Raw genomic sequence first — 25,620 nt, forward strand, 5'->3', positions numbered from 1 at the left:
AGGCAAAAAGTCTTTTTATTTCCATATTTCACCTGTGGTGGCCAGGAGACAAGCTCCTAATTTGCAGGAAGGCTTTTGGAAGCAAAGCCACATGTGTGATGAGAGCACAGTTCTCAGCAGCTGCGATGCCCCAAAACATGGAGCACTCCAAGGTTCCTTCAGGAACTTTTTCCTCCTTCAGAAACTTTTCCCTCCTTCAGAAACATTCTCCTCTTTCAGAAACTTTTTCCTCCTTCAGAAACTCTTCCTGGTTTTGCCACAATGCTTTCCCTGTCCACAAGCCAAGTGTCCCCCATGTCACATCACTGATAACGAAGCAGGTTGCAGGTGAACCATGGCAAAATCCCTCCTCTTCCTTTTGCTCCAGGAGATGGATGAGTTGCTTTATTGCTCCTGATAGCCTGGGAATCAGCCCTGATAAAGGCCAAGGCTGTAGGAGGTGCATCCCCAGGAGAAGATTTTAACTCAGGCCCAGCATTTGTCACTAAATCACTCGATGGGGTATGGTGGTGGATCAGTTGGATCAAGAGATGGAAAGTTGGATCAACATCATGTTATTTCTTATAGTCAGGCCATGAAGAGACAAAATGTCAACCCAATAAATTCAAGCAAACAGCAAAATTATAACCCAGCATGAATAAAATCCAAGCTATTAAACTGTCACCAGTGTTTCCCTTCTCTCTGTTACCCCTAACACACAGTGTCTGGCAGTGGGAGGGAAAGGAAAAGCTGTTTGTCTCTTTTTTTTTTCAACTTTTAAATAAAGTTTGTCAAGTGTTGGAAAAAAAAACATTGAGTAAATATGCGAAGGTTTGCACCCAATGAGTGCACACAAATCTTCCACCCTGCCAACCCCATGAGAGGCACCGTGGGGTCTGTTGAATCCATCCTGGTGGAAGAGGATGAATTATGGGGAGAGTTGAAAGGTGACAGGAAAATACTGTTTCTGGGGATTTATGGTGACAAAACCAATGTGCTGCATGGCAGAAGGAAGAAGGATACAGCAAAAGAAGAAATATCTTAAAAAAACCCCCAAAACTCATGGAATGGTTTTGGTTAGAAAAGACTTTGAAGATCATTGAGTCCAAAACCATTCAACTTAATCATAATATAGATCATGGTTTGAGTTGGATGGGACCTTAAAAATCATCTAATTCCAACCCCTTTGTGTGGGCAGGGACACCTCCCACTAGATCAGGTTGCTCAGAGCCCCATCCAACCTGGCCTTGAATGCTTCTAGGGATGGAGCTTCCACAGCTTTCCTGGGCAACCTGTGCCAGGGTCTCACCAGCCTCACACTGAAGAATTTCCTCCTAAAGATGGGTTTGTATTTTACAGAAAATAAACCTGGAAAGGACCTTCTATCCTGAAGCTGGACTAATTACACCTGTTTCTCCAAATGAGACCTTATTAAATGAAGAGGTACCAGAGGAGAAGGAAAGAGGGCAGGGGGTTTATTTCCTCCATCCCCCACCACCCACTATGAGGAGCAGCTTCCTCTTGACCACCGAACTCCACCAAACACGAAACTGATCTTGAGACAGTTGCATAACTCCATGAAAGCCTCATTACTTTAAAACCAAGAGCAAATGGGGGGAAAAGTATACTCAAAAGTATCCACTAGAGCAGCCTCACCTGATTTTACCCATGTTTTGACTTTTAAAGCTGCTTTAGATCACGTCTGCAAACTAAATCCCTTGGAAAACAGTGATGTTTCCTTCCCCAGACCAAACATTCCCCTCCCCAACAAACCCCCCAACAGCAATGCCAATCCCTCCATTTGTAAAACTCTTCCCATCCTACTTTTGATTCAATTTCCTTCCCAGAATTTGCACTCTGGGCTGCTGTTTCTCCACTTGGTCCTAGCCCAGAGGTGGATATTCATGGAATCATAGAATCATCAACCAGTTTGGATTGGGAGGGACCTCAAAGAACATCCCCTTCCAACCCTCCTACCATGGCCACAGACACCTTCCACTGCACCAGGTGTCTCCAAGCCCCATCCAACCTGGCAAAGGTTTCCACAGCTTCTTTGGGCAACCTTGGCCAGGGTCTCACCACCCTCAGAGTGAAGAATTCCTTGCTGATATCTCCTCTTAAATCTCCCCTCTTCCTGTGTGAAACCATTCCTCCTAATCCTACCAATCCATGGCCTTGTAAAAAGGAAACCAGGCAGCAGTTTGAATCATAGAATGATAGAATCATAGAATTGGCTGGGTTGGAAGGGACCTCTGAGATCATCAAGTCCAACCCTTGAACCACCGTTGCGGTTCCCAGCCCATGGCACTGAGTGCCACATCCAGTCTCTTCTTAAATATCTCCAGACACGGAGAATCCACTACTTCCCTGGGCAGCCCATTCCAATGTCTGATCACTCTCTCCATAAAGAAATTCTTTCTAATATCCAACCTAAACTTCCCCTGGCACAACTTGAGACCTTGCCCTCTTGTCTTGCTGAGAGTTGCCTGGGAAAAGAGACCAAACCCCCCCCTGGCTTCAACCTCCTTTCAGGGAGTTGGAGAGAGTGATGAGGTCTCCCCTGAGCCTCCTCTTCTTTAAGCTGAACAGCCCCAGCTTCCTCAGCCTCTCCTCATAGGGTCTGTGCTCAAGTCCCTTCACCAGCCTGGTTGTCTCCTTTGAACATGCTCCAGGACCTCGATATCCTTCCTGAACTGAGGGGCCCAGAACTGGACACAGGACTCAAGCTGTGGCCTCCCCACAGGGAGTACAGGGGCAGAATCCCTTCCCTGGACCTGTTGGCCACACTGTTCCTGATCCAGGCCAGGATGCCATTAGCCTTCTTGGCCACCTGGGCACACTGCTGGCTCATGTTCAGCTTCCTGGCAATCCAGACTCCCAGGTCCCTTTCTGCCACTCTGTGCCCAGCCTGGAGCTCCCCATGGGGTTGTTGTGGCCAAAGTGCAGGACCCGGCACTTGGCCGTGTTGAACCTCATCCCATTGGAATCATCCCAACTCTCCAGTCTGTCCAGGTCCCTCTGCAGAGCCCTCCTGCCTTCCAGTTGATCCACACTCCCCCCCAGCTTAGTGTCGTCTGCGAACGACGTCTTTGGGTCAGGTCCACCTCAATGACCCACTCCAACATCATCTCTGTCCTTCCTAAACACCTCAGAGAACCTGTTCTTTAAAAGAATCTCAATAATGGAGATTTCAGAGTCAAGCCACCCAACTTGTTCCAGCATTTCCTTATCCTCCTCCATTGAAAGCTCTCCATGAACCATTCCAGGAGCAATTTAATCCTCTCATGTTCTGGCTGCTGCACCTGTCCATGAAGAAGACATCCTTCCTTTGCTTGGCAGCTCTTCACCAGCTTGGGAACCTGCAGCTCCTTCATCTTCTCTTCTTCACATTACACAGATCCAGGTCCTCCATCTTTCCATTCTTTCCATCCACCACTTTTCCCATGGACCTTTCCCAGTGGTCCAAAACTGTCCTGAAACATGACCCTGACCATCTAATGTCTTCTCTGCCCACATCTTGGTGTTTTCACCCCTTATATTCAGTGACAGCTTCAACACCTGGGGATGGTGCTCATGGTAGAACCATCCTCAAGTTGGCTGTTCCTTTAATGGAGACTCATCCCCATGGAAAGGCATCCCATTTTTTCAAGTTTTTCCCCTCTTTATTACAAGTTTTTTGCCTTTAACCATGTATCCAGACAGCAGCAGAGGCTCCAGGAATGCTCAGAAGTTCCTGGCCCCATGGAAAGGTAACAGGAGTTCAGGCATTCAGACACTTTGGAAAATCTCATTGTCATTAGCAAAGCTCTTCAAACAATCTGACGTTGCTGACACGAGGTTTTGCTTGGTCTACAGACCCCTAAATTTGCTTTGTGGCCTTTTTTTTTTTTTTTCCACACTTCCAAAGCCTGATCCTTGCTCATCCTTCTCCAGACACAGCACAAAACCTGAGGATTTGCCAGGTAGGATCTCAGCCTTCCAAACAAACCAGATGGACGAGCCTGTACCTATTTGCAGAGCCAGCAGTGAGGACGACCAAAAATCTGTCCTGAGCAGAGCTGAGTTGCAAAAAAAAACAAACCCAAAACCCAGCAAACTGTCCCCAAATGGCTGCTGAGCATCCTTTTAATGCACTCAGAAGGGAGATTACCTGGAAGTGATGGTCCATTGGCTTCCCCTGTCCACTGCAGCATCCTCATCTCTGCTGTCATCTGCAAGAATCTTCATTTCCCATTCCCAGGTGGCATGGGGCAACTGATCCAGGTTTTACGTTACATCTCTGCCCTCCTCCCCATCAGTTTATCACCACTGGCCACCTCTCTCCTGCCCCTCCCTCATCTCCCTCTCTCCATTTTCTCTCCATCACCATCTGGGCACGAGCACTGAGGTGGGGGAGGGTTGGGTGGTTTATTTCCTCTTTATCAAAACATTGCTGTTTGCTCCTAATTTTCCTCCTGCTTTTCAAACTTCCCAGAGCTACTCAGCTCTCCTTTGTGCTCTCACAAAGCTGTTTCCCTCCCTAATCCCTGTTCTTTGTGGGTTTAAACATACACAGGATGCCCCAGCAGGCATCACACAAAGAGGGGTGAAGGCTGTTTCACCCCTCAACAACACGGTGACATTGCTTGCCTCTTTCCCACTGCACAGAAGACAACTTAAAATCACCTCATTTATAACATTATCCATGAACATACTCATCCCTGCACCTCTCACCCATCCAGCAATAAAAAACAACATCACAAAGATACTGGCTTTGTCTTCCTCAGCTTAACCATTCCCAAAACTTGTCAATAAAGCAGTAAAGGAGCAAAAATATTTGAAACTCAAAAAAAAAAAACCCAAAAAACCAAACTTTAAACACAGTTGAAAACCTGGTGGTGAGCCAGATTTGAGGTATTAATTAAAAGAGGAGCTAAAACACCAATTTAATTGAAATCAAATGGAAAGCACATAACTCCAGCAAACTTGCCTGTGTCACAGAAATGTCAGAGTGTTCAGGGTTGGAAGGGACCTCAAAAGATAAGTGAGTGCAACCCCTCTGCCAGAGAAGCATCACCTAGTGTAGGTGATAAAATCCACATCCAGGTGGGGTTTGAATGTGTCCAGAGGAGACTCCACAACCTCCCTGGGCAGTCTGGGCCAGGGCTCTGTCACCCTCACAGTGAAGTTTTATCTTATGCTTGCACAGAACCTCCTATGATCCAACTTGCACACATTGTCCCATCGTTGGACATCACTGAGAAGATCCTGGCTGCATCCTCCTGCCACTCACCCTTTACATATTTATATATATATAAATATCTATTTAATATTTAAATATTACATATTTATATAAACATTAATGAGGTCACCTCTCAGTCTCCTCTTCTCCAAGCTACAAAGCCCCAGCTCCCTCAGCCTCTCCTCACCAGGGAGATGTTCAACTCCATCACCTTGGTGGCTTTGAGTTGTCTCTCCCAAGCAGTTCCCATAATTATCTGCAGAATGATCCTCCTGGCTTTTCTTGGGTCAGTATTGAATGTAACTTGATGAGCATCTCAAATAGCTTTAACCTTAACTATTTGAAGCTGCTCAAGACTTTGCTCAGGTTAAAAAAAAAGAAAGAAGTTTAATGGCAAGTTGAACTATTTTTACCATAGAATCATAGAATCATAGAATTGGCTGGGTTGGAAGAGACCTCAGAGATAACTGAGTCCAACCCTTGAACCACCGCTACGGTTGCTAGACCATGGCACTGAGTGCCACATCCAGTCTCCTTTGAAATATCTCCAGGGATGGAGAATCCACCACTTCCCTGGGCAGCCCATTCCAATGTCTGATCACTCTCCGTAAAGAAATTCTTTCTAATATCCAACCTAAACTTCCCCTGGCACAACTTGAGACCCTGCCCTCTTGTCTTGCTGAGAGTTGCCTGGGAAAAGAGCCCAAACCCCCCCTGGCTCCAACCTCCTTTCAGGGAGTTGGAGAGAGTGATGAGGTCTCCCCTGAGCCTCCTCTTCTCCAGCCTGAACACCCCCAGCTCCCTCAGCCCTTCCTCACAGGACTTGTGCTGGATCCCTTCACAGCCTCCTTGCTCTTCTCTGGACCTGCTCCAGCACCTCAATCTCCTTCCTGAGCTGAGGGGCCCAGAACTGGACACAGGACTCAAGCTGTGGCCTCACCAGGGCTGAGTACAGGGGCAGAATCCCTTCCCTGGACCTGCTGGCCACGCTGTTCCTGATCCAGGCCAGGATGACATTGGCCTTCTTGGCCACCTGGGCACACTGATGGCTCATGTTCAGCTTCCTGGCAATCCAGACTCCCAGGTCCCTTTCTGTCTGGCTGCTCTCAGCCACTCTGTCCCCAGCCTGGAGCTTCCATGGGGTTGTTGTGGCCAAAGTGCAGGACCCGGCACTTGGACGTGTTGAACCTCATCCCATTGGGATCATCACAACTCTCCAGTCTGTCCAGGTCCCTCTGCAGAGCCCTCCTGCCTTCCAGCTGATCCACACTCCCTCCTAGCTTGGTGTCATCTGTGAATTTGCTGATGATGGACTCAATCCCCTCATCTAAATCATCAATGAAGATATTGAACAGCACTGGGCCCAACACTGATCCCTGGGGGACACCACAGCTGCCATTTTGATGCAGCCCCGTTCAGCACCACTCTCTGGGCCCGGCCCTTCAGCCAGTTCCTAACCCAGCACAGGGTGCTCCTGTCCAAGCTGTGGGCTGACAGCTTTTTCAGGAGGATGCTGTGGGAGACGGTGTCAAAGGCTTTGCTGAAGTCCAGGTAGACCACATCCACAGCCTTCCCCTCATCCACCAACTAAAGAGCTAACTAACTAAACCCAAGTTAAACCCACCAACTAAACCCAAGTTAAAAAGAAAACTAACAAACCTGCTCAATGTTCTGAAACATTTTGTTTCTCCTACATTATTTTCCCACCTGTGCTACCATAAAGCAAGCTGGTGGATGCACTGTGCCAACAATGGGATGCCCATCACCTTTGTGTCTGGGCTCCTGTGAGTCCAGAGGTCGAGTTGCAACACAAGGGCTGGGGAAAAAAGCAGCTCAAAAGTTGACCTGGAATCCAAACCTCATTGGATTTTGGATATAAACCAAAGACAAATTCTTGTTGCTCACCTGCTCTGCCAGGACTCTTGGTGCTCAGCTCTTTAGCCCGGCCAAGGGTGGAAGTTTTGGAGAGTTTATTGGCTGACACTTGGTACATCACCCCACCAATGCAGCAAAAGCCTTTGCTCCTCCACCTCTGCTGCACGGGCTGGGACTTGGAGCTCTGAAGTGATGAACGCGGTTGGTTTAACAGAGGAGATCTGCAAAAAAAACATAAAATCAAGGTGTGAGTTCAAAATCAGGGGGAGAAGGTGCTGATTTATGAGTAAAAGAAGAGGAAGTTCTTCAGTAGGAGGGTGGGGAGACTCTGGGAAAGGTTGCCCAGTGAAACAGAAGTGTTCAAGGTCAGGATGGATGAGGCCTTGAGCAACCTTGTCCTGGTTTGGGCCAGGATAAAGGGGATTTTCTGCCTTGGACTTTTGCTTTCAGCTGAGTCTCTTGGAAGGAGCTGCACTTGCTGAAATGAACAGTAAGTTTCTCAGGCAGTGTCTGCTGCTGGGACTGATCCCACTCCATGTTTAGAGTTCCAGCTGGAGAATGGGGTGCAGAACCAAGGCCACTGCTCAGCTCTGAGGAACATTTTGCCCTCTGGAAGGAGAAAAGGAGTCAAGAGGTCCCACCTGCAGCCCTCCTTTGGGGAGGAACAGACAAGAGAAATGGCCAGAATTGACCAAACAGAGGATTCCATCCCATCCACCTCATCCTCAGGAGAAATTGGAGGGATCACCAGGCTCAAAGCCCTTCCTGCTTCCCCTTCTTGCCCTGTCCCTGTTTGCTTGGGCATCCTGGGAGGATTCCATCCCTTCCTCTGCCTGTGCTCCTGATCCATGCCAGCCTGAATCTGTGTGTTCCTGCCTCCAGCTCCCCACTGCTGCTGACCCCAGGAGTCCAGCCTGGACTTTCCCAGGGCTGCCCTGCAGCCTCGGTGGGAATGGGAGAGTTACTGGGGGGCACTTGGCCCTGCTGAACCTCATACAACCGGTGTAGACCCAGGGCTGGACATAGAGATCCCTCTGCAGAGCCTTCCTATCCTCAAGCAGATCAACACTCCCTGTTTGCCACATTTTTCTCCACAGAATCATAAAATCATCATGGTTGGAAAAGACCTCCAGGAACAAGCCTAACCACCACTCCTGTAACCACTAAAGCACACAAAGTGCCACATCTTCCTGCTTTTCGAATACCCCCAGGGATGGTGACTCCACCACCTCCCTGGGCAACCAGTTCCAATGCTTTCCCACTCTTTTAATGAAGAACTTTCCCCAAATACCCAATCTGAACCTCCCCTGGTGTGATTTGAACCCATTTCCTCTTGTCCTTTTGATGTAGCTTAGGACCTGGTTGGCTTTCTGAGCTGCCAGCACACATTCAGAGGGATCCTGATAGATTGGAGATGTTGGCCCAGGCCAACCTCATCAAGTTCAACATGACCAAGTGCAAGATCCTGCATCTGGGTGGAAGCAATTCCAAACACTGATATGGGATGGGCAGTGAGGGGCTTGAGAGCAGCCCTGAGGAAAAGGACTTTTGGGCGCTGGTGGAGGAGAAGTTCAAGAGGAGCCATCAGGGAACACCTGCAGCCCAGAAAGCCAACAGTGGCCTTGGCTGCATCAAGAGAAGAGTGGCCAGCAGGTCAAGGGAGGGGATTCTCCCCCTCTGTTCTTCTGAGACCCCTCCTGGAGTTCTGCATCCAGTTCTGGAGTCCTTATCACAAAAAAAGACATGGATGTGCTGCAGGGTGTCCAGAGAAGGTCCATGAGGATGATCAGAGGGCTGGAGCACCTCTCCTGTGAGGACAGACTGAGAGAGTTGGGGTTATTCAGTCTGGAGAGGAGAAGGCTCTGAGGAGACCTTATTGGAGCCTTCCAGGATCTGAAGGGGCTACAGGAAAGCTTGGGAGGGATTTTTTAGGATGTCAGGGAGTGATAGGACATGGGGGAATGGATTCAAACTCCAATTTAGATTGGAAGTTAGGAAGAACCCTAACCTCTTCTTGAGGGTGGTGAGACCCTGGCACAGGTTGCCCAGAGAGGTGGTGGACGCCCCATCCCTGGAAGTTTTTAAGGCCAGGCTGGCCAGTTTTTAAGTTTTGAGGCTTAAAAACTGGTTTTTAAGGTTCGAGGGCTCTGAGCAACCTGATCTGGTGGGAGATGTCCCTGCCCATAGCAGGGGGGTTGGAAGCAGATGATCTTCAGGTGCCTCCCATCCTTGAAAACTCCATGATTCTATGATTACCAGCTCACAATGAGAGCTCATCTGCCACCAAAAAAAACCCCCAAAACCCCAAACAACAACCCTCTAATTCATGACCCACCCTATGCCAACCCCTCTCCCTCCCACCCCTTGTGCGGTGCCACCCAACTCATTTCCCTCCCGCCGCCGTTCCACAAACAAGAGCTGTGGCAGGCAAATCAAACCTCAAATATCAGTCTCCTTCCTCATTGAGCTCTAATCCAAACAGTAATTTGTTTATGCAAATTAAAGCTCTAATTTTGCCTTCCTCCAAACTCTGCTCCTAATGCTATTAGCGGAACGTATCTAAACCCCGCATTACCGGGGAAGATCTGTAAATTAAGATCCTGCTATCCTATCAGCAGAATGCAAACCCTGGAGAGCATTACCTTTAAATGAACATGTGCTGCAAAGAAAGAAAAAAAAAAAAAAAAGAAAAAAAAAGAATTGTAAAATGTAATAGTTACATTTCTTGGTGCTTAACGTGACAGCCTATTCATTTCACCGAGCTGTTGCCACTGGCTACCGAGCTGGGAGAATTGCTGCCTGGTTCTTACAGAGGGGGTGGGAGGATGCACAAAGAAGCTGTTGCCCCTCTTCTTGTTGAGGGGGGTTTGGTCTTCATGAAACTGCTGCACTGAGTCATAAGTTTGGCAAAATAGTCACAAAGTGGAAGGGAGGAGGTTCAACTTAAAGATAAAGGATGATAGAAAGGTAACGTCACGGAATGTCAGCTTGGGAGGGACCTCAAGGATCATCTCCTCCAACCCCTTCTGATATTATTGTTGAGGTGAGATGTCTCAGCACCCCATTAAGATGAAATGTAAAACTTTCCAAAGTGGGGAAATCCACCACTTCCTCTTGAAGACCATTCCAATGTCTGACTGTCCTCAGAGTGAAAATTTTTCCTTTTATGTTCCATTGGAATCTCCCCAGAAGCAACTTGTGCCCATTGCCCCTTGGCTTGTCCATGGGATTCCTTGTAAATAGGGAGTCTCCTTCTTTGTATCCCCCCTTTAATTACTGGAACATCACAATAAGGTCTCTCCTAAGTCTCCTCAAGGCTGAACAAACCCATTTTCCTCTGACTCCCCAAATGGCAACTGCTCCAATCCTCTGATCATCCTCATTGCTCTTCTTCGGACCCTCTCCAGATCCTTTTGGTCCAGTAGGGACCAGAACTGAATCCAGGTGTAGTCTGACAAGTCAGGAGGGATGAGAACTAAAAATATCTTCACTCTAAGAACAGCAAAGCACTGGAATAAGCTGCCCAGAGAGGTGGTGGGATTTTCCACCTCTGGAGACATTCCCAACCCACCTATTCCAAACCATCCTGTGCAACCTCTTCTAGCTGAGGCATGGGGGGTTGGATTGGTGATCCCATCAGGATCTTCACAAAACTCTGCCAGTGCTAAAGCTCTTTACAAGAAACCTGCTTTTCAGAGAGTCACAGGAAGGGACCTCTGGAGATCACCAATCCAACCCCTAGACATGACAGATACAATATGTAGCTATTATTTTACCTATAGAATAATTACATATTTAATATTTTCTTTTAGTCTGTGAGAAGGGAGGGATGATGCTCACCCACAGCCCCTGCTTGGGTTGGGAGGGAGATGCTGAGCATGAGGCAGCACCCAGGGCCTGGGGGTTCTGCTGTGTTGGTGTCTCCCAACCCCAATGATCCCGGAGGTTCCTGATGATCCCAAAGGTCCCTGATGATCCCAAAAGTCCCCAATGATCCCAGAGGTCCCTGATGATGGGACCTTGAGCCCTGGGTTATGTTGGCACCAGGAACCCCCCCTGTCCTTACAGAGCCAGAGCGAGGAGGGGAGGGCACCCAAACCCTTGTGCCATTGGGACCAAAATTCTCATTACTGCACTGAAGAGCATTTAAAAATCATTTAAAAGCATTTAACAGGGAAATCATGTTAATATAAACATACAGAGGAAACATCTAGGTGTCTATATATAGACACATAATATGTATATATAATTTCATAAAAATACACATTATATATGATATAATATACATTATATATTCAGAGCCACTGAAATGCTCAGAGGGTTGGAGCAGCTCCCTGGGAAGCCAGAATTAGGGATTGGGGTTGTTCAGCCTGGAGAAGAGGAGGCTCCAAGGTGACCTTAGAGCAACCTCCCAATATCTGAAGGGGCTACAAGAAAGCTGGGGGAGGGCTTTGGACATGGGGTATAGGGAGAGGACAAGGGGAAATGGGTTAAAACTTGAAGAGGGGAGATTTAGGTTGGACATTAGGAAGAAATTTTTTCATTTGAGGGTGGTGAGACCCTGGAAGAGGTTGCCCAAGGAAGTTGTGGCTGCCCCATCCCTGGAAGTGTCTAAGCTCAGGTTGGATGGGGCTTGGAGCAACCTGGGCTGGTGGGAGGTGTCCCTGCTCATGCAGGGGGTTGAAACTGGATGAGCTTTCAGGTCCCTTCCAACCCAAACCATTCTATGATTCTATGATTCCATTACTCCATATATAATTCATATACATATATAGATTATTTGTACACACCTCTCTCTATATATATATCTATATCTACCTCTGTACCTAGATCTACCCATATATATATATATTTTGAAACAGGTGTATGGATGGTATGCACACTATAGACTACACACACTGTATGTTTAAAAATCTATTTATTTATATAGAAAATTATATCTCTGTATTCTCTATATAGATTGTATCTCTATATAAATATACTGACACATTGCATATATATATGTGGATATATAAATCATGGCTATATATATTTCTGTAGGTATCTATCTAGATATTTATCTGTATCTTTCTAACCACATATAGATTGATCTCTATATGCCCATATCTATTATCTATATATTATCTTTAGGGAATACTTATTTCAGGTAGTGGATATAAATGGAATTCTATTTATTCATTGGTATTCTATAAGGTCATGACAACCCTTAAACCATCACTAGCAAGCATTCTCCATTAGCCCTTATAGAATCATAGAATCATAGAATTGGCTGGGTTGGAAGGGACCTCAGAGATCATCGAATCCAACCCATGGCTTCCTCTCTGTGGTGTGGAGTCCCCAGCAGATGTCTGGTAGGTTAAAGTCACCCACGAGAACAAGGGATGACATGGAGGTCAAGGGATGATTTGGAGACATCCACCAGCTGCCTGTAGAATACTTCATCATCCTCATCATCTTGATTGGGTGGTCTGTAACAGACTCCCATCACGATATCAGCCTTGTTGACCTTCCCCTTGATTCTGATCCACAGGCACTCCACCTTATTATTACAGACTTCAATTTCTACAGTGTCAAGAGACTCCCTAACAAATAGGGCTACCCCTCTGCCTCTCCTACCCTGCCTGTCCCTTCTGAAGAGCCTATAGCCACCCATGGCAGCACTCCAGTCATGGGAGTCATCCCACCACGTTTCCATGATAGCGACTACATCATAGCTTTCCTGATGCACGATGGCTTCCAGCTCCTCTTGTTTGTTGCCCATGCTGCGTGCATTGGTGTACATGCACTTTAGCTGGGCTGCTGGTTTGTCTCGTACCTTGGGTAGTCCACCCTTAGGCTCCTTTCTGGAGACCCCAGTTTCAACCCCATCCCCCTTCAAACCTAGTTTAAAGCCCTCCTTATGAGCCTCTCCAACTTATAAGTTAGAGTCCTTTTCCCCTTGTTAGCTAGGTGAAGCCCATCTGTTTTGAGTACACCAGTGTCCTGGTTTGGGCCAGGATAAAGGTGATTTTCTGTTTTGTACTTTTACTTTTAGCTAAGTCTCTTGTAAGTAGTTGCACTTGCTGAAATTAACAGCAAGTTTCTCAGACAGTGTGTGCTTCTAGGACTGATAACACTTGATGTTTAGAGTTACTGCTAGAGACTGGTGTGCAGAGCCAAGGACACTGCTCACCATTTTACCATCCAGGAGGATACAGAGGTCCCACCTGAGCCCTCCTTTGGGGAGGAACAGACAAGATAGATGCCAGAATTGACCAAACAGAGGATTCCATCCCATATACGTCACACTCAGTATAAATTTGAGACATCACGAGGGCCAAGCCGGATTTCTGGATTTCCTGCTTCCCTTCCTTCACTCGGCATCCTGGAAGGATCCCGTCCGTTCGTTTGTCTGTGGTCCTGATCTGTGCCAGCCCATATCTGTGTGTTCCTGCCTCCAGCTCCCCACTGCTGCTGACCCCAGGATTCCAGCCTGGACTTTCCCAGGGCTGCCCTGCAGCCTCGGTGGTGACGTGAGAGTTATTGGGGGAAAGGAGGGAGGAATGTGGTTTCCATTTTCCTGTATATTTGTATATATTTATTAATTTTTCCTATTTCTCATTCCTGTTTCATTAAAGCTGTGTAGTTTAGTTTCCAACCCATCAGTCTCTCTCCCTTATTCTCTCTCCTTTCTTTATCAAGGAGAGAGAGATTGATAGAGAGTGTCTGTTATTCAGTTTAATTGCCGGGCCAGTGTTAAACCCTGACAACCAGGTAGTACGGAAGTTGTCCCGTGGTCAAAAAACCCAAAGTTCCACCGGTGGCACCAATCCCTTAGCCACCTATTGATCAGATTAGTTTTCCTAGTTCTCTCCTCATTCAGGTCTTCTATTGCTGGAACCGAGGTGAACACCACCTGTGCTCCTGACCCATCAACTAAATGACCCAGTGCCTTGAAGTTCTTTTTAATCACCTTTGTACTTCTTCCAGCAATGTCATCACTGCCAGCCTGGACTACCAACAGTGTATTCTCATGTATTGAAAAATATTACTTGAAATTAAAAAATAATAATAATAATAACTGAAACAATAATATCCAGGCCTTGCATCTTGAGATATCCCAACCCTAAAATCCACAGAGCACCTTTTCCATGGATTTTGGTTCTCCATGTCCATCCCTAACCACCCTGGGTGCCACACACCCCAAATCCTCTCCAGTTCTCTTGGGCACATATCCCCAAGCATCACCTCTCCAGCTCAGTCCTTTTCTGCTTTGAACACAAACGTATAACACTATCCTCAAAACTATCCTATTTCCTATTCCTTGGGAAAAAAACCACATCTGTGGGGTAGTAAAATAAAAAATATAGGGCTAAAAAAAATCAACCTCCTTATGGCTGGAATCTCACTAAAATCCAACCAAAGCCAAATCGTGTGCAGCCCCGGGGGCTGATGCCGGCTGAGAGCCCAGATGGTCAAATCCTACAAATCCTTGGGATATTTTTCAGGCTTTGCTGCATTTGCTCAACCCGTTGAAGTCATTGAAAACTCCATTCCTTGCTGGAAAGTCACCATTTATCAAAAGTTATTACCCAGTGGCATCTGACCCCTGGGGATGTGAGCAAGCAGGTAGCAGCTGCCGAGCAAACTGCGAGGGCTGCAGATTAGAAAAAGTTTTCTACTTTTATAAAGCAATATTAAAAAGAAAAAAAAAAAACAACCACCAGGGTAAGAGAAGGGGAGCAGGGATGTGCACAGCCACGTTCTCCTCTCCAGAATTCCTAAGGGATGGTCAAGTTCCAAATAAGAGCGACCACCAACTCTGTGTGTCCCGTTAGGGATGTTCTAATTGGGGTTTTTTCAAGGATTTTGGCTAAGTGTGGAAAAGCATCTCACCCCACCAAGGAGTGGAGCTGAAGCTCCACTCATTTGTAGCCATTGCATTTCTGAGGTGGAAAATTGACCATCTAGGTGGCCTGCAAGCAAAGCTGCTGCAGAATGTCTGCTCAGGCTGCCAAAGCCACAAGTGCCACCAGACTGAAGTCTCAAACTGGAGCTCAGCTCGAGCTCACAGGAGGCTCAACCACCTCCATTTCCACCTGCTGGGTGGTGGAATTGTCCAAGTGAGGATGTCCCCAGCACCCCTAAACCTCCACAGTATCACCTGGAAACCCTCCTCTCCAAAAAGTCAACATTAAAGAGGTGGGTTATTCCCCCATGGGGTGAGATGGTCCCCAGTAACCCACCTCCAACACCTCCCCAGGAGGCTTCACTATTTGTATTTTTATTTTTATTTTTATTTATTCTACTTCAACCTCTGAGGTGGCCTCCTCCACCCTTCACTCCCCAGATACTGTAGGAGCAGCCTTGCAAGGGGTTTGAGCAGGGAGATGAAGACTGGGGCTGGATGTTCATGCCTGTAGATGTTCATGTCATGACAGAATCACAGAACTGTCATGGTTGGAAAAGACCTTTAAGATCACTGAATCCAACTGTCAAAATCACACACCCCTGAATAAAATATTTATTCCAATCTGTATCACCCACCAGAGCACATCCTGAAGGTCCTCAACTACATGGTTTTAAATACCTCCAGGGATGGTGACTCCACCACCTCCCTGGGCAGCCCATTCAATGTCTAACTACCCTCTCAATTAAGTTAATCTTCCTCAGACCTTGTCTAAACCTCCCCTGGTGCAACTTCAGGCCATGTCCTCTGGTCCTATCATTATCTACTTGAGAGAAGAGGCCACCACCCACCTCCCTACAACCTCCTTGCACAGAAGGTCCTGATGCAAACTGAACAGGAGACGAGATACTGACCACTGGGAGATGCTGGCACTGCTTCTAGGGAGTTTTTGGCAGCTGAATGCACATCTTTACAATTTATAGGGTATTATGTAGTAGAACATTAATGATATTTATCATAGAATCACAGGATGGCTTGGGTTGGAAGGGATCTTAAAGATCATCCAGTTCCAATCCCGTGCCATAAGCAGGGACACCTCCTATTAGACCAACTTGCTCAAGCCCCCATCCAATCTGGTCTTGGACATTTCCAGGGATGGGGCAGCCATATCTTCCTTGGGCAACCTGTTCCAGGGTCTCCTCACCCTCAAATTAAAGAATTTCTTCCTCATGTCCAACCTAAATCTCCCCTCTTTAAGTTTCAAACCATTTCCCCTTGTCCTCTCCCTACACCCCCATGTCCAAAACCCTACCCCAGCGTTACCCCAGCTTTCTGGATAAATAGATATATTTAAATATAGATAAATAAATATAAATATATACTATATACATATTTAAGTATATATAATATATAATGCTCTAATACATCACCCTATTTATGATCTGGGAGCCACAAGAGATGAAAAACTGAAGCTAAACACGGCCTACATCAAAAAATCATGGTGAAACCTGAGCCCACGGAGAAAAGAAGGGAGGCAACTTAATCACCCAACCTTTCCTAAACCTCTTGAATTCCTCTCCAGCCAAGCTGTTGCAAGCCATGTAGCCCCAACACAATCACCATTCCCCTCAAGTGCCACCCAACCCGGCCAACAGCCACCGGGGAAGGGGGACAAGGAGCTGAACCGACCGCCCCGTCGCTTTTCATCGGCGGCATCTGCCTTGAATTGTTACCCTAATGGAAAGGTTGGCCCTTTGGAAATGAACTGTATAGAGGGAAGGAAAAAAAAAAAAAAAAAGTGGATAAAATTAATGAGATAATAGCTAGGGCCAAGGACCTGAAGAATACGACACGAGAGGTTTGTAATTCCCTTTCTGCCGCACGAACCCGAGGATCTAAAGAGTCCTCCTGTCCATCCCGAAGGCCGTCTCCGGCAGGAAATTTCATTAACACTGGAAAATAGGAAAGGTATTAAGCGTGGATAATGAAGGCCAGAGTGTGAACAGTGCCTTAAGATAGTCTTCTTTCTCGCCTTTGTAATGGGAGGCATGAACTTTCCCTTCAAATCCATTTCTAATCCATTTGAAATACTACAGCAAATTATCTTCCCTTCAGCCCGAAAGCGGCCAGCCAATTTACTCCGAATAGAAGTGACAATGCTACAGAATTTATCGCCATAACCTTGACTACACAAGGTTGAGGGTTGTCTTTTCCCCCCCACCCACCCCCCAGGGTGGACAGGGGAAGAAAAATTTTGAATGCAAAGGGGGTAGAGGAATGTTAGAAAAATGTTTTTAAAACAGAGACACAGCTCCCGCCGGAGCCAACGGGAAAGTCGTGGTGGTCTGCACCAAAAAAGTTAGGAGTGGAGGTACTGGGTTGGTAAAATACTCTGTAGGTTGAGATTTGGGTTGTCCCCTTGCATCTCTCAAAAAATCAACAACTTTGTTCGAGTCCAAGGATTTTGCACTGGTTCTTCAGAGAAGTTCCTGATGACCATGTCTGATTTTTCTTCTTGTTCCCATCACTAAACACCGGAGCTGCTGCTCCTGTTGACCAAGTTTGATTTTACTTCTTCTCTTTCTCATGGTCAAACACTGTCCTGGTTTGGGCCAGGATAAAGGTGATTTTCTGTCTTGTACTTTTGCTTTTAGCTAAGTCTCTTGTAAGTAGTTGCACTTGCTGAAATTAACAGCAAGTTTCTCAGACAGTGTGTGCTTCTAGGACTGATAACACTTGATGTTTAGAGTTACTGCTAGAGACTGGTGTGCAGAGCCAAGGACACTGCTCAGCTCTGAGGAAAACATTTTACTGTCCAGGAGGATAAAGAGGTCCCACCTGAGCCCTCCTTTGGGGAGGAACAGACAAGATAGATGCCAGAATTGACCAAACAGAGGATTCCATCCCATATACGTCACACTCAGTATAAATTTGAGGCATCACGAGGGCCAAGCCAGATTTCCAGACTTCTGGATTTCCTGATTTCCCTTCTTCCCTTCCCTCACCCGGCATCCTGGGAGGATTCCATCCCTTCCTCTGCCTGTGCTCCTGATCCATGCCAGCCTGAATCTGTGTGTTCCTGCCTCCAGCTCCCCACTGCTGCTGACCCCAGGAGTCCAGCCTGGACTTTCCCAGGGCTGCCCTGCAGCCTCGGTGGTGACGTGAGAGTTATTGGGGGAAAGGGGGGAGGAACCTGGGATCCATTTTCCTGGATATTTGTATATATTTAGTCATTTTTCCTATTTCTCATTCCTGTTTCATTAAAGCTGTGTAGTTTAGTTTCCAACCCATCAGTCTCTCTCCCTTATTCTCTCTCCTTTCTTTATCAAGGAGGAGAGAGACATTAATAGAGAGTGTCTGTTATTTGGTTTAATTGCTGGGCCAGTGTTAAACCATGACAAACACTGAGCTGCTGTGTCCTTCCTCCAGTCTTCTTTGCTTGCTGGGCTTTACATTGCTTGGAAAGTGGAAATGCTGGATCCTTCCTCCCACCTCCTGCAAGACCAACTTCGTATCGTTTGGGAAATGGAACTGTTTGTTCTAAAAGAGCAGTAAAACCAAAGCAAAAACTGGACCAAGAGGGAGAAAAGGGCTCAGCAGGACAACGTGGAGTCAACCATCAGTTGATACCCAGCTCAACGTACCTTGCTTACCTCCAAACATAGCAAAGCTGCTGAAAATGGAAGAAAACCACCAAAACTTTATCCAGAAGCCAGCAAGTGATGCTACCAAAACATGCTGCCCTCTTAAAAAGATAAAATGAAATAAATAAATAAAATAAAATAAAATAAAATAAAATAGTGGAGATTTCCAAGGACTGTGGAAAATGAGGGTTAGCAAGAAGGACAACTCACCCTGCTGTGCAATGAGAGCTGAAGGAGATGCTCGGATTTAAAACACCCACTTTTAGGAAACCAGTCCCCACTCAACACATTTGACCCAAGAACCCCCCACAAACACCTGCACAAATGCACCTAAATTTGAATTATTCAAGTACCTGATGTCCATAAATTAAATGCAAAACCAAGAGCAGAGCCAGAACTTCCCAACAGCCTGCCAGCCAGCTGAAACCGAGAGGATTTCTTGGCGCTGACGGCGATACAAGTGGCTCTTAAAGGATGATTTTCTTTTACTGCTGGATATTTTCTTTAGGCTTAGCTTATTTATTTTTTTCTAAAAAAGTAATCCTTACATAGTAAGAAATCACATTTGCATGCTGGCATTTGATTCCCAAGGAAAAGAGAGGATCATAACCGGGGCAACAGCATCAGGGAGCGGCGAGGCTGGAGGGACCTCGTCCATCCTGAGCCTCCCTGGTGGCAACACAGAACAGTGATGTGGAAGAAACAGTAAAAAAAAAAAACCACAATATCCTTGTTCCTTAGCATGCAGCAGAATAAAACACAGGATTTGGGCTTAAAAGTGCTCCTCAGACACACAAGAAGCCCTCTGGGTTGCTGCATTAGTTCCTCTTCGAAGCTGCTCCGATCGCCCGGAACGTCTCTGCCCCACTCACCAGCTGCTTGAGGACCCCAAATCCACAGAAAAAAAACCTCAAGGAATTCCAGGAAAATGCTTGATTTAGGGAAATTGTAGCAACATTATTGCTTTCTTCTTAAAAAGGTCAAATCTCAAATATACATTTTCTACTTGAAGCCCTGATGTATTTCAAGAACCTGGTTTGGATTATTCAAGTAAATTCCACTCAGTCTGCTGTTCAAGTTCAAAAAAATGATCAAAAAGTGAAAAAAAAAAGTCTTCTTCCAGTATACAAACAGAAATTCAGGGGATCCATTCTTTTAAAATACATAATAACCAGCAATAACCTGTTAATTTATCTGTAAACAATTCCCTACTTTCAATAATTATTTCTAATCTGGAAACAAACACTTAAAAATCCCACCCCTATTTTAATTTGGTTCAATTGAATCAGAATTTCCATTCAAATGCAGCTTAATATTAAGCTCAAGAAAAAAAAAATAATAATCCAGCACAGATCTCATTTACCATTTTCAAAACCTGGGAAAAATGATGAACTTCAATGAGTATCTATTAAGCTACCTAATTACCTAAATAAAGATGTACCTGCCTAATAAATCCTCCTGACTTGCCAAAGAAAAATAGTTGCAAGTGTATTATAATGGTTACCAACCAAAGAGAATGAAGATTTCTTCAGAAGAGCAGATGGTGAAGAAAGATGGGGAACAAGACCACATGTGATGATTGAAATCCAGGTTTTCCATCTCCTGGATTTAAATCCTAATTAACCTCAGCAATTAAACCAGAGTGAGTTACAGCAGTGCCACATTCAAAGGGCTGAAATTATGGGTGTGGGAATACTTGCTTGGGAGGGAGCACTGATGTCTGATGGTGAACTGTGTCCAGTTTTAGGGTCACAACAAAAGAAGGAGATGGAGCCATTGGAGTGAGTCCAGAAGAGGCCACAAAGATGATCCAAGAGCTCTGCTCTGGGAAGAGGCTGTGTCTGGGGGTAAATATTATAAGCCCTGAAGCCCCCAACCCAGAAGCCACCAGTAAACATCCCAAAAAGAGCAGCTCCAGGTAAAGATGATGATGGTGTGAACCAAGAAAGCTGGCAGCAGCTTACAGGAAGTCAGAACCAGCAGGAATTCTTTGGGGTTCCTGACCTGTTTGTAGGATCAGCCTCTGCTCTGCTTCCCCCCAGTTTTTCTCATCCTTTCCTCAAGACCATTTTCCTCTTTTGAAGCTGAAGAACCATGAAAAAAAAGATGAGATCCATGCAGAGCCCTCATGCCCAAGATGTGGAAGAACCCTAAGCCACAACTTTGGACTTTAACAGGTGAGATGTCACAGGTCACCCCAGGCTTCCAGCTTTTCAAACCACTGGCAGTGACAATTTTCCAAGGTTGGGTCACTCTACAGTGCACACTGAGAGGTTGGTGCCCAGCCAAGCCCAGGAGCCCATTAGGGGACAATCCTGGACCCTGAAGTGAAGTCAACACGTGCTCTCTACACCCACCCCAAAACCACCTCAGCACTGGCTCCATCTGGGCTACAAGACTCAACCAACACCCCCTGTTTTGACCATGGTTTAGAATAACCCACATTTCTTCTTTCTGCAGGAACTACATTGCTCCTTCTTCACCACCCACACAGCCTGGGAGGAGAGTCTGAAAGAGAAATGTCCCTGGTGTCATAAATCCTCCTCCGAGCTGGGGATTAAAAACGGGAGCATTAGGTCTGTAAAAAGGTCTAATTAAGCCACCAGAAAAAGACACAGTTTGGGCTGTACATGGTTCACAAGAAAAGAGAGAAGCCATCTCATGTCTTCCTTTTTCCAGGAGCCTCAACCAGGACCAGGAGGTGGGGGAGCACAGGGATGCTCTCATATAAAGGGCTTCACTGGACAAACACCAGAACCAAGTGGCTTTCAGAGAATTATTATTTTTTTTGGTTGAGAGGGACCTTAAAGATCACCTAATTCCACCCTCCTGCCCTGGGCTGGGATACCTTCCACTAGACCAGCTTGCTCCAAGCTCCATCCAACCTGGCCTTCAATGCTTCCAGGGATGGGACAGCCATTTCTATCAGGGAGGATGATGACAGAGGGTGGTCCAAGCACAAGAGCTCTTCCTAAATCCTCAGTGAGACCCCCCTAGAGCACTGCATGGGGCTCTGGGGCCTCCAGCATAAGAAAGACAAGGTTTAGTGGGTCCAGAGAAATAAAATGAAGGTGATCAGAGGGCTGGAGTACCTATGATCTGGAGACAAACTGAGAGAGTTGGGGTTGTTCAGCCTGGAGAAGGCTGAGAGGAGACCTTAGAGCACCTTCCAATACCTGAAAGGGCTCCAGAAAAGCTGGGGAGGGACTTTGGACATGGCACAGCACAGGAGGATGAGGAAGAACTGCTTCAAATTTGGAGGGAAGATTGAGATTAAACATCAGGAAGAAATTCTTTGCAGTGGGGGTGGTGAGACCCTGTCCTAGGTTGCCCTTAGAAGCTGTGGCTGCCCCAGCCCTGGAAGTGTTGAAGGTTGGATGGGGCTTGGAGCATCCTGGGCTGGTGGGAGGTGTCCCTGCTTATGGCAGGGGGGTTCTTAAGTGAACTGGGTGATCCTTAAGTTCCTTTCCAACTGAAAACATTCCATGATTCTTTGGCATCACTCAGCTGCTGACTTAACACAAGTAGAGCATCACAGAGCCAGTCCATGGAGGTAACACCCCTCTCTGCTGGTAGTTTTCTGACTGCAGACACAGGCTGAGAGAGTTGGGGCTGTTCAGCCTGGAGAAGGCTCCTGGAAGAACTTCTTGTGGTCTTTAAATACTTAAAGGGGGCTTCTAAGAAAGACGGGGACAGATTTTAAGCAGAGCCTGTAGAGACAGGACAAGGGGTGATGGTTTTAAACTAAAAGAGGGGAGATTCAGACTGGAGGTTAGGAAGAAATTTTTTTACAGTGAGGTTGATGAAACATTGTCCCAGGCTGCTCAAAGAGATGGCAGAAGCCTCATCCCTGGAAATATTCAAGCTCAGGATTGCACAGGGCTCTGAGCAATCTGATGTAGGACTGGATGACCTTTAAAGGTCCCTTTCAACCCAAACCATTTGATGATTTGATGATCAGCCTCCCCAGTAGGAAGGTGCCCAGCTCTGCCAGTTAAATCCACCTCTGCTGAGCTGCCAGTAGGACAATATTCCTCTCAGCAGGATGCTTCTGCCTGTAATTAATGTTTCATCATCATTCCTGCAAGCAAACAGCTGCTGCAATCCCAATCACTCATCTTCTTGTAGCTCTCACTTTCCTAAAGGGTGGCCTGGCATTACAGGGGCCTCTTCATTTCTGTCTTCAGCCACAAGCATGGTTGACAACAGCTCAGTTTATTTTGCTGCCCCATGACCAGAGGGTCTCAGCCAAGAAAACTGAGTTCAGTCCATTTGCCAGGATTTTCAGCTTCACAGATGATCTCTACTCCCATGACTCCACGTCAGGAAAAAGTTCTTTCCAATGAGAGTGGTGGTAAAATGGAAGAGGTTGCCCAGGGAGATGGTTTAGGCCTCATCCTGGAGATATTTAAGGTGAGGCTCTGAGCAACCTGATCCAGTTGAGGGTCTTCCTGCTTACTGTAGAGGGGTTGGACTGGGTGACCTTTAGAGGTCCCTTCCAACCCAAATTATTCAAGGATTCTATGACTCAACGTTCAGGTAGGACCTAAGCAGGTTTTTGCTAAACTCTCCTGCTCTGCTGGCTGCTTTCTTCTGTTTCATTGCTCCTCCTATCCCTGCACATCCCTTTCTTCACACTTCCCCAAATAAATGCCTCAATAATCCATAGTCTCAGCTCCCCCTTTATCCTACATCTCCTTGGCTACGCTTAGGCTCTTGCACACCTCTTCTCCAGAGCTTCCAGGTGATTAGAGAACTTTTCTCTAATTAGAGAACTTTCAGAAGAAGAAGAAGAAGAAGAAGAAGAAGAAGAAGAAGAAGAAGAAGAAGAAGAAGAAGAAGAAGAAGAAGAAGAAGAAGAAGAAGAAGAAGAAGAAGAAGAAGAAGAACAAGAACAAGAACAAGAACAAGAACAAGAAGAACAAGAAGAACAAGAAGACCACCTCCAGCCCAAACCAGCTCTGCTCACTCCTCTGCTCACAGCCCAACTCAAAACCACCTTCCTTGGCTTTTCACCAGCAAAAGGTCCAATCCCACCCATGGGGAGGCACGAAAAGATCTCCCGAAACACCTAGAAGTTCCTCAAGTTCTCCAGCAAAGTTTCCACTTAAAAAAAAAAAACTTCTTTGCTGCAACGTTGGCCCAGAGACAAGAAGACAAAAGACCTGTTCTAGAAGATGTGATTGCTCAGATGAAGCTGTTTTCAAGGTAGGTCAACTTGCAGCCTAAAACCCCTGACAGCATCCCGTTAAATGGGTTGGACTGGGTGACCTTTAGAGGTCCCTTCCAACCCAAATTATTCAATGAGTCTATAACTCAGTGGACTCCAAAGTTCAGGCAGGAGCTAAGCAGGTTTTTGCTAAACTCTCCTGCTCTGCTGGCTGTTTTCTCCTGTTTCATTGCTCCTCCTATCCCTGCACACCCCTTTCTTCACACTTTCCCAAATAAATGCCTCAATAACCCATAGTCTCAGCTCCCCCTTTATCCTACATCTCCCTGGCTATGCTTAGGCTCTTGCACACCTCTTCTCCAGAGCTTCCAGGTGATTAGAGAACTTTTCTCCCCATTTTTCAGAAGAAGAACAAGAAGAAGAAGATCACCTCCAGCACAAAGCAGCTCTGCTCACTCCTCTGCTCACAGCCCAACTCAAAACCACCTTCCTAGGCTTTTCTCCAGCAAAAGGTCCAATCCCACCCATGGGGAGACACGGAAAGATCTCCCAAAACATTTGGAAGTTCTTCAAGTTCTCCAGCAAAGTTTCCACTTAAAAAAAAAACTTTGCTGTAACGTTGGCCTGGAGACAAGAAGACAAAAGACCTGTTCTAGAAGATGTGATTGCCCAGATGAAGCTGTTTTCAAGGTGGGTCAACTTGCAGCCTAAAACCCCTGACAGCATCCCGTTAAATGGGTTGGACTGGGTGACCTTTAGAGGTCCCTTCCAACCCAAATTATTCAATGAGTCTATAACTCAGTGGACTCCAAAGTTCAGGCAGGAGCTAAGCAGGTTTTTGCTAAACTCTCCTGCTCTGCTGGCTGCTTTCTTCTGTTTCATTGCTCCTCCTATCCCTGCACATCCCTTTCTTCACACTTCCCCAAATAAATGCCTCAATAACCCATAGTCTCAGCTCCCCCTTTATCCTACATCTCCCTGGCTATGCTTAGGCTCTTGCACACCTCTTCTCCAGAGCTTCCAGGTGATTAGAGAACTTTTCTCTAATTAGAGAACTTTCAGAAGAAGAATAAGAATAAGAATAAGAATAAGAATAAGAAGAAGAATAATAAGAAGAAGAAGAACAAGAACAAGAACAAGAAGAACAAGAACAAGAACAAGAACAAGAACAAGAAGAACAAGAAGACCACCTCCAGCCCAAACCAGCTCTGCTCACTCCTCTGCTCACAGCCCAACTCAAAACCACCTTCCTTGGCTTTTCACCAGCAAAAGGTCCAATCCCACCCATAGGGAGGCACGAAAAGATCTCCCGAAACACCTAGAAGTTCCTCAAGTTCTCCAGCAAAGTTTCCACTTAAAAAAAAAAACTTCTTTGCTGCAACGTTGGCCCGGAGACAAGAAGACAAAAGACCTGTTCTAGAAGATGTGATTGCCCAGATTAAGCTGTTTTCAAGGTAGGTCAACTTGCAGCCTAAAACCCCTGACAGCATCCCGTTAAACCGCTTAAGCTAAGATTGAGAATGGAAATGCTGACAACCCCTAATACACAGCTTTCCAACCCGCCTCTCTAATGCTGCAGCAGCTCAGTAATTATACCAGGAATACCAGGGACCATTGTCCCATTAATTAGATTCCTTTTCCCCCCATTAGCTCAGATGATTGGACAAAGTTCATTAGGGTTTAATTCCGATTAGCTGAAATGGATCTCTTTTAGCATCCCAGACCGCTTGGAGCAACTAAGTCGAGTGTCCATGCAGGGTGTGACACTCTTTGGGAAGCTCCAGGACCCACATCCACGTGGGACAGGACCTTAAAGCTTAATCCCTCTGAGGCAGTGTCCTAC

The 25,620-nt window shown here is 46.3% G+C and overlaps 1 protein-coding gene across 2 annotated transcripts in view; it reads right to left on the reverse strand.

The window, feature by feature from the left end:
- Window positions 1–25,620, reverse strand: part of ZC3H3 (zinc finger CCCH-type containing 3) — a 228,250-nt gene that overhangs the window by 63,326 nt on the left and 139,304 nt on the right. For both annotated transcript variants that reach the window (XM_030444228.1, XM_030444227.1), the window contains exon 5: window positions 7,106–7,296. In XM_030444228.1, coding sequence (XP_030300088.1) covers window positions 7,106–7,296 — 191 coding nt within the window. The remainder of the gene's footprint in view (window positions 1–7,105; window positions 7,297–25,620) is intronic.

The sequence above is a fragment of the Calypte anna genome, chromosome 2 (genome assembly GCF_003957555.1).
Source record: "Calypte anna isolate BGI_N300 chromosome 2, bCalAnn1_v1.p, whole genome shotgun sequence".
NCBI lineage: Eukaryota > Metazoa > Chordata > Aves > Apodiformes > Trochilidae > Calypte > Calypte anna.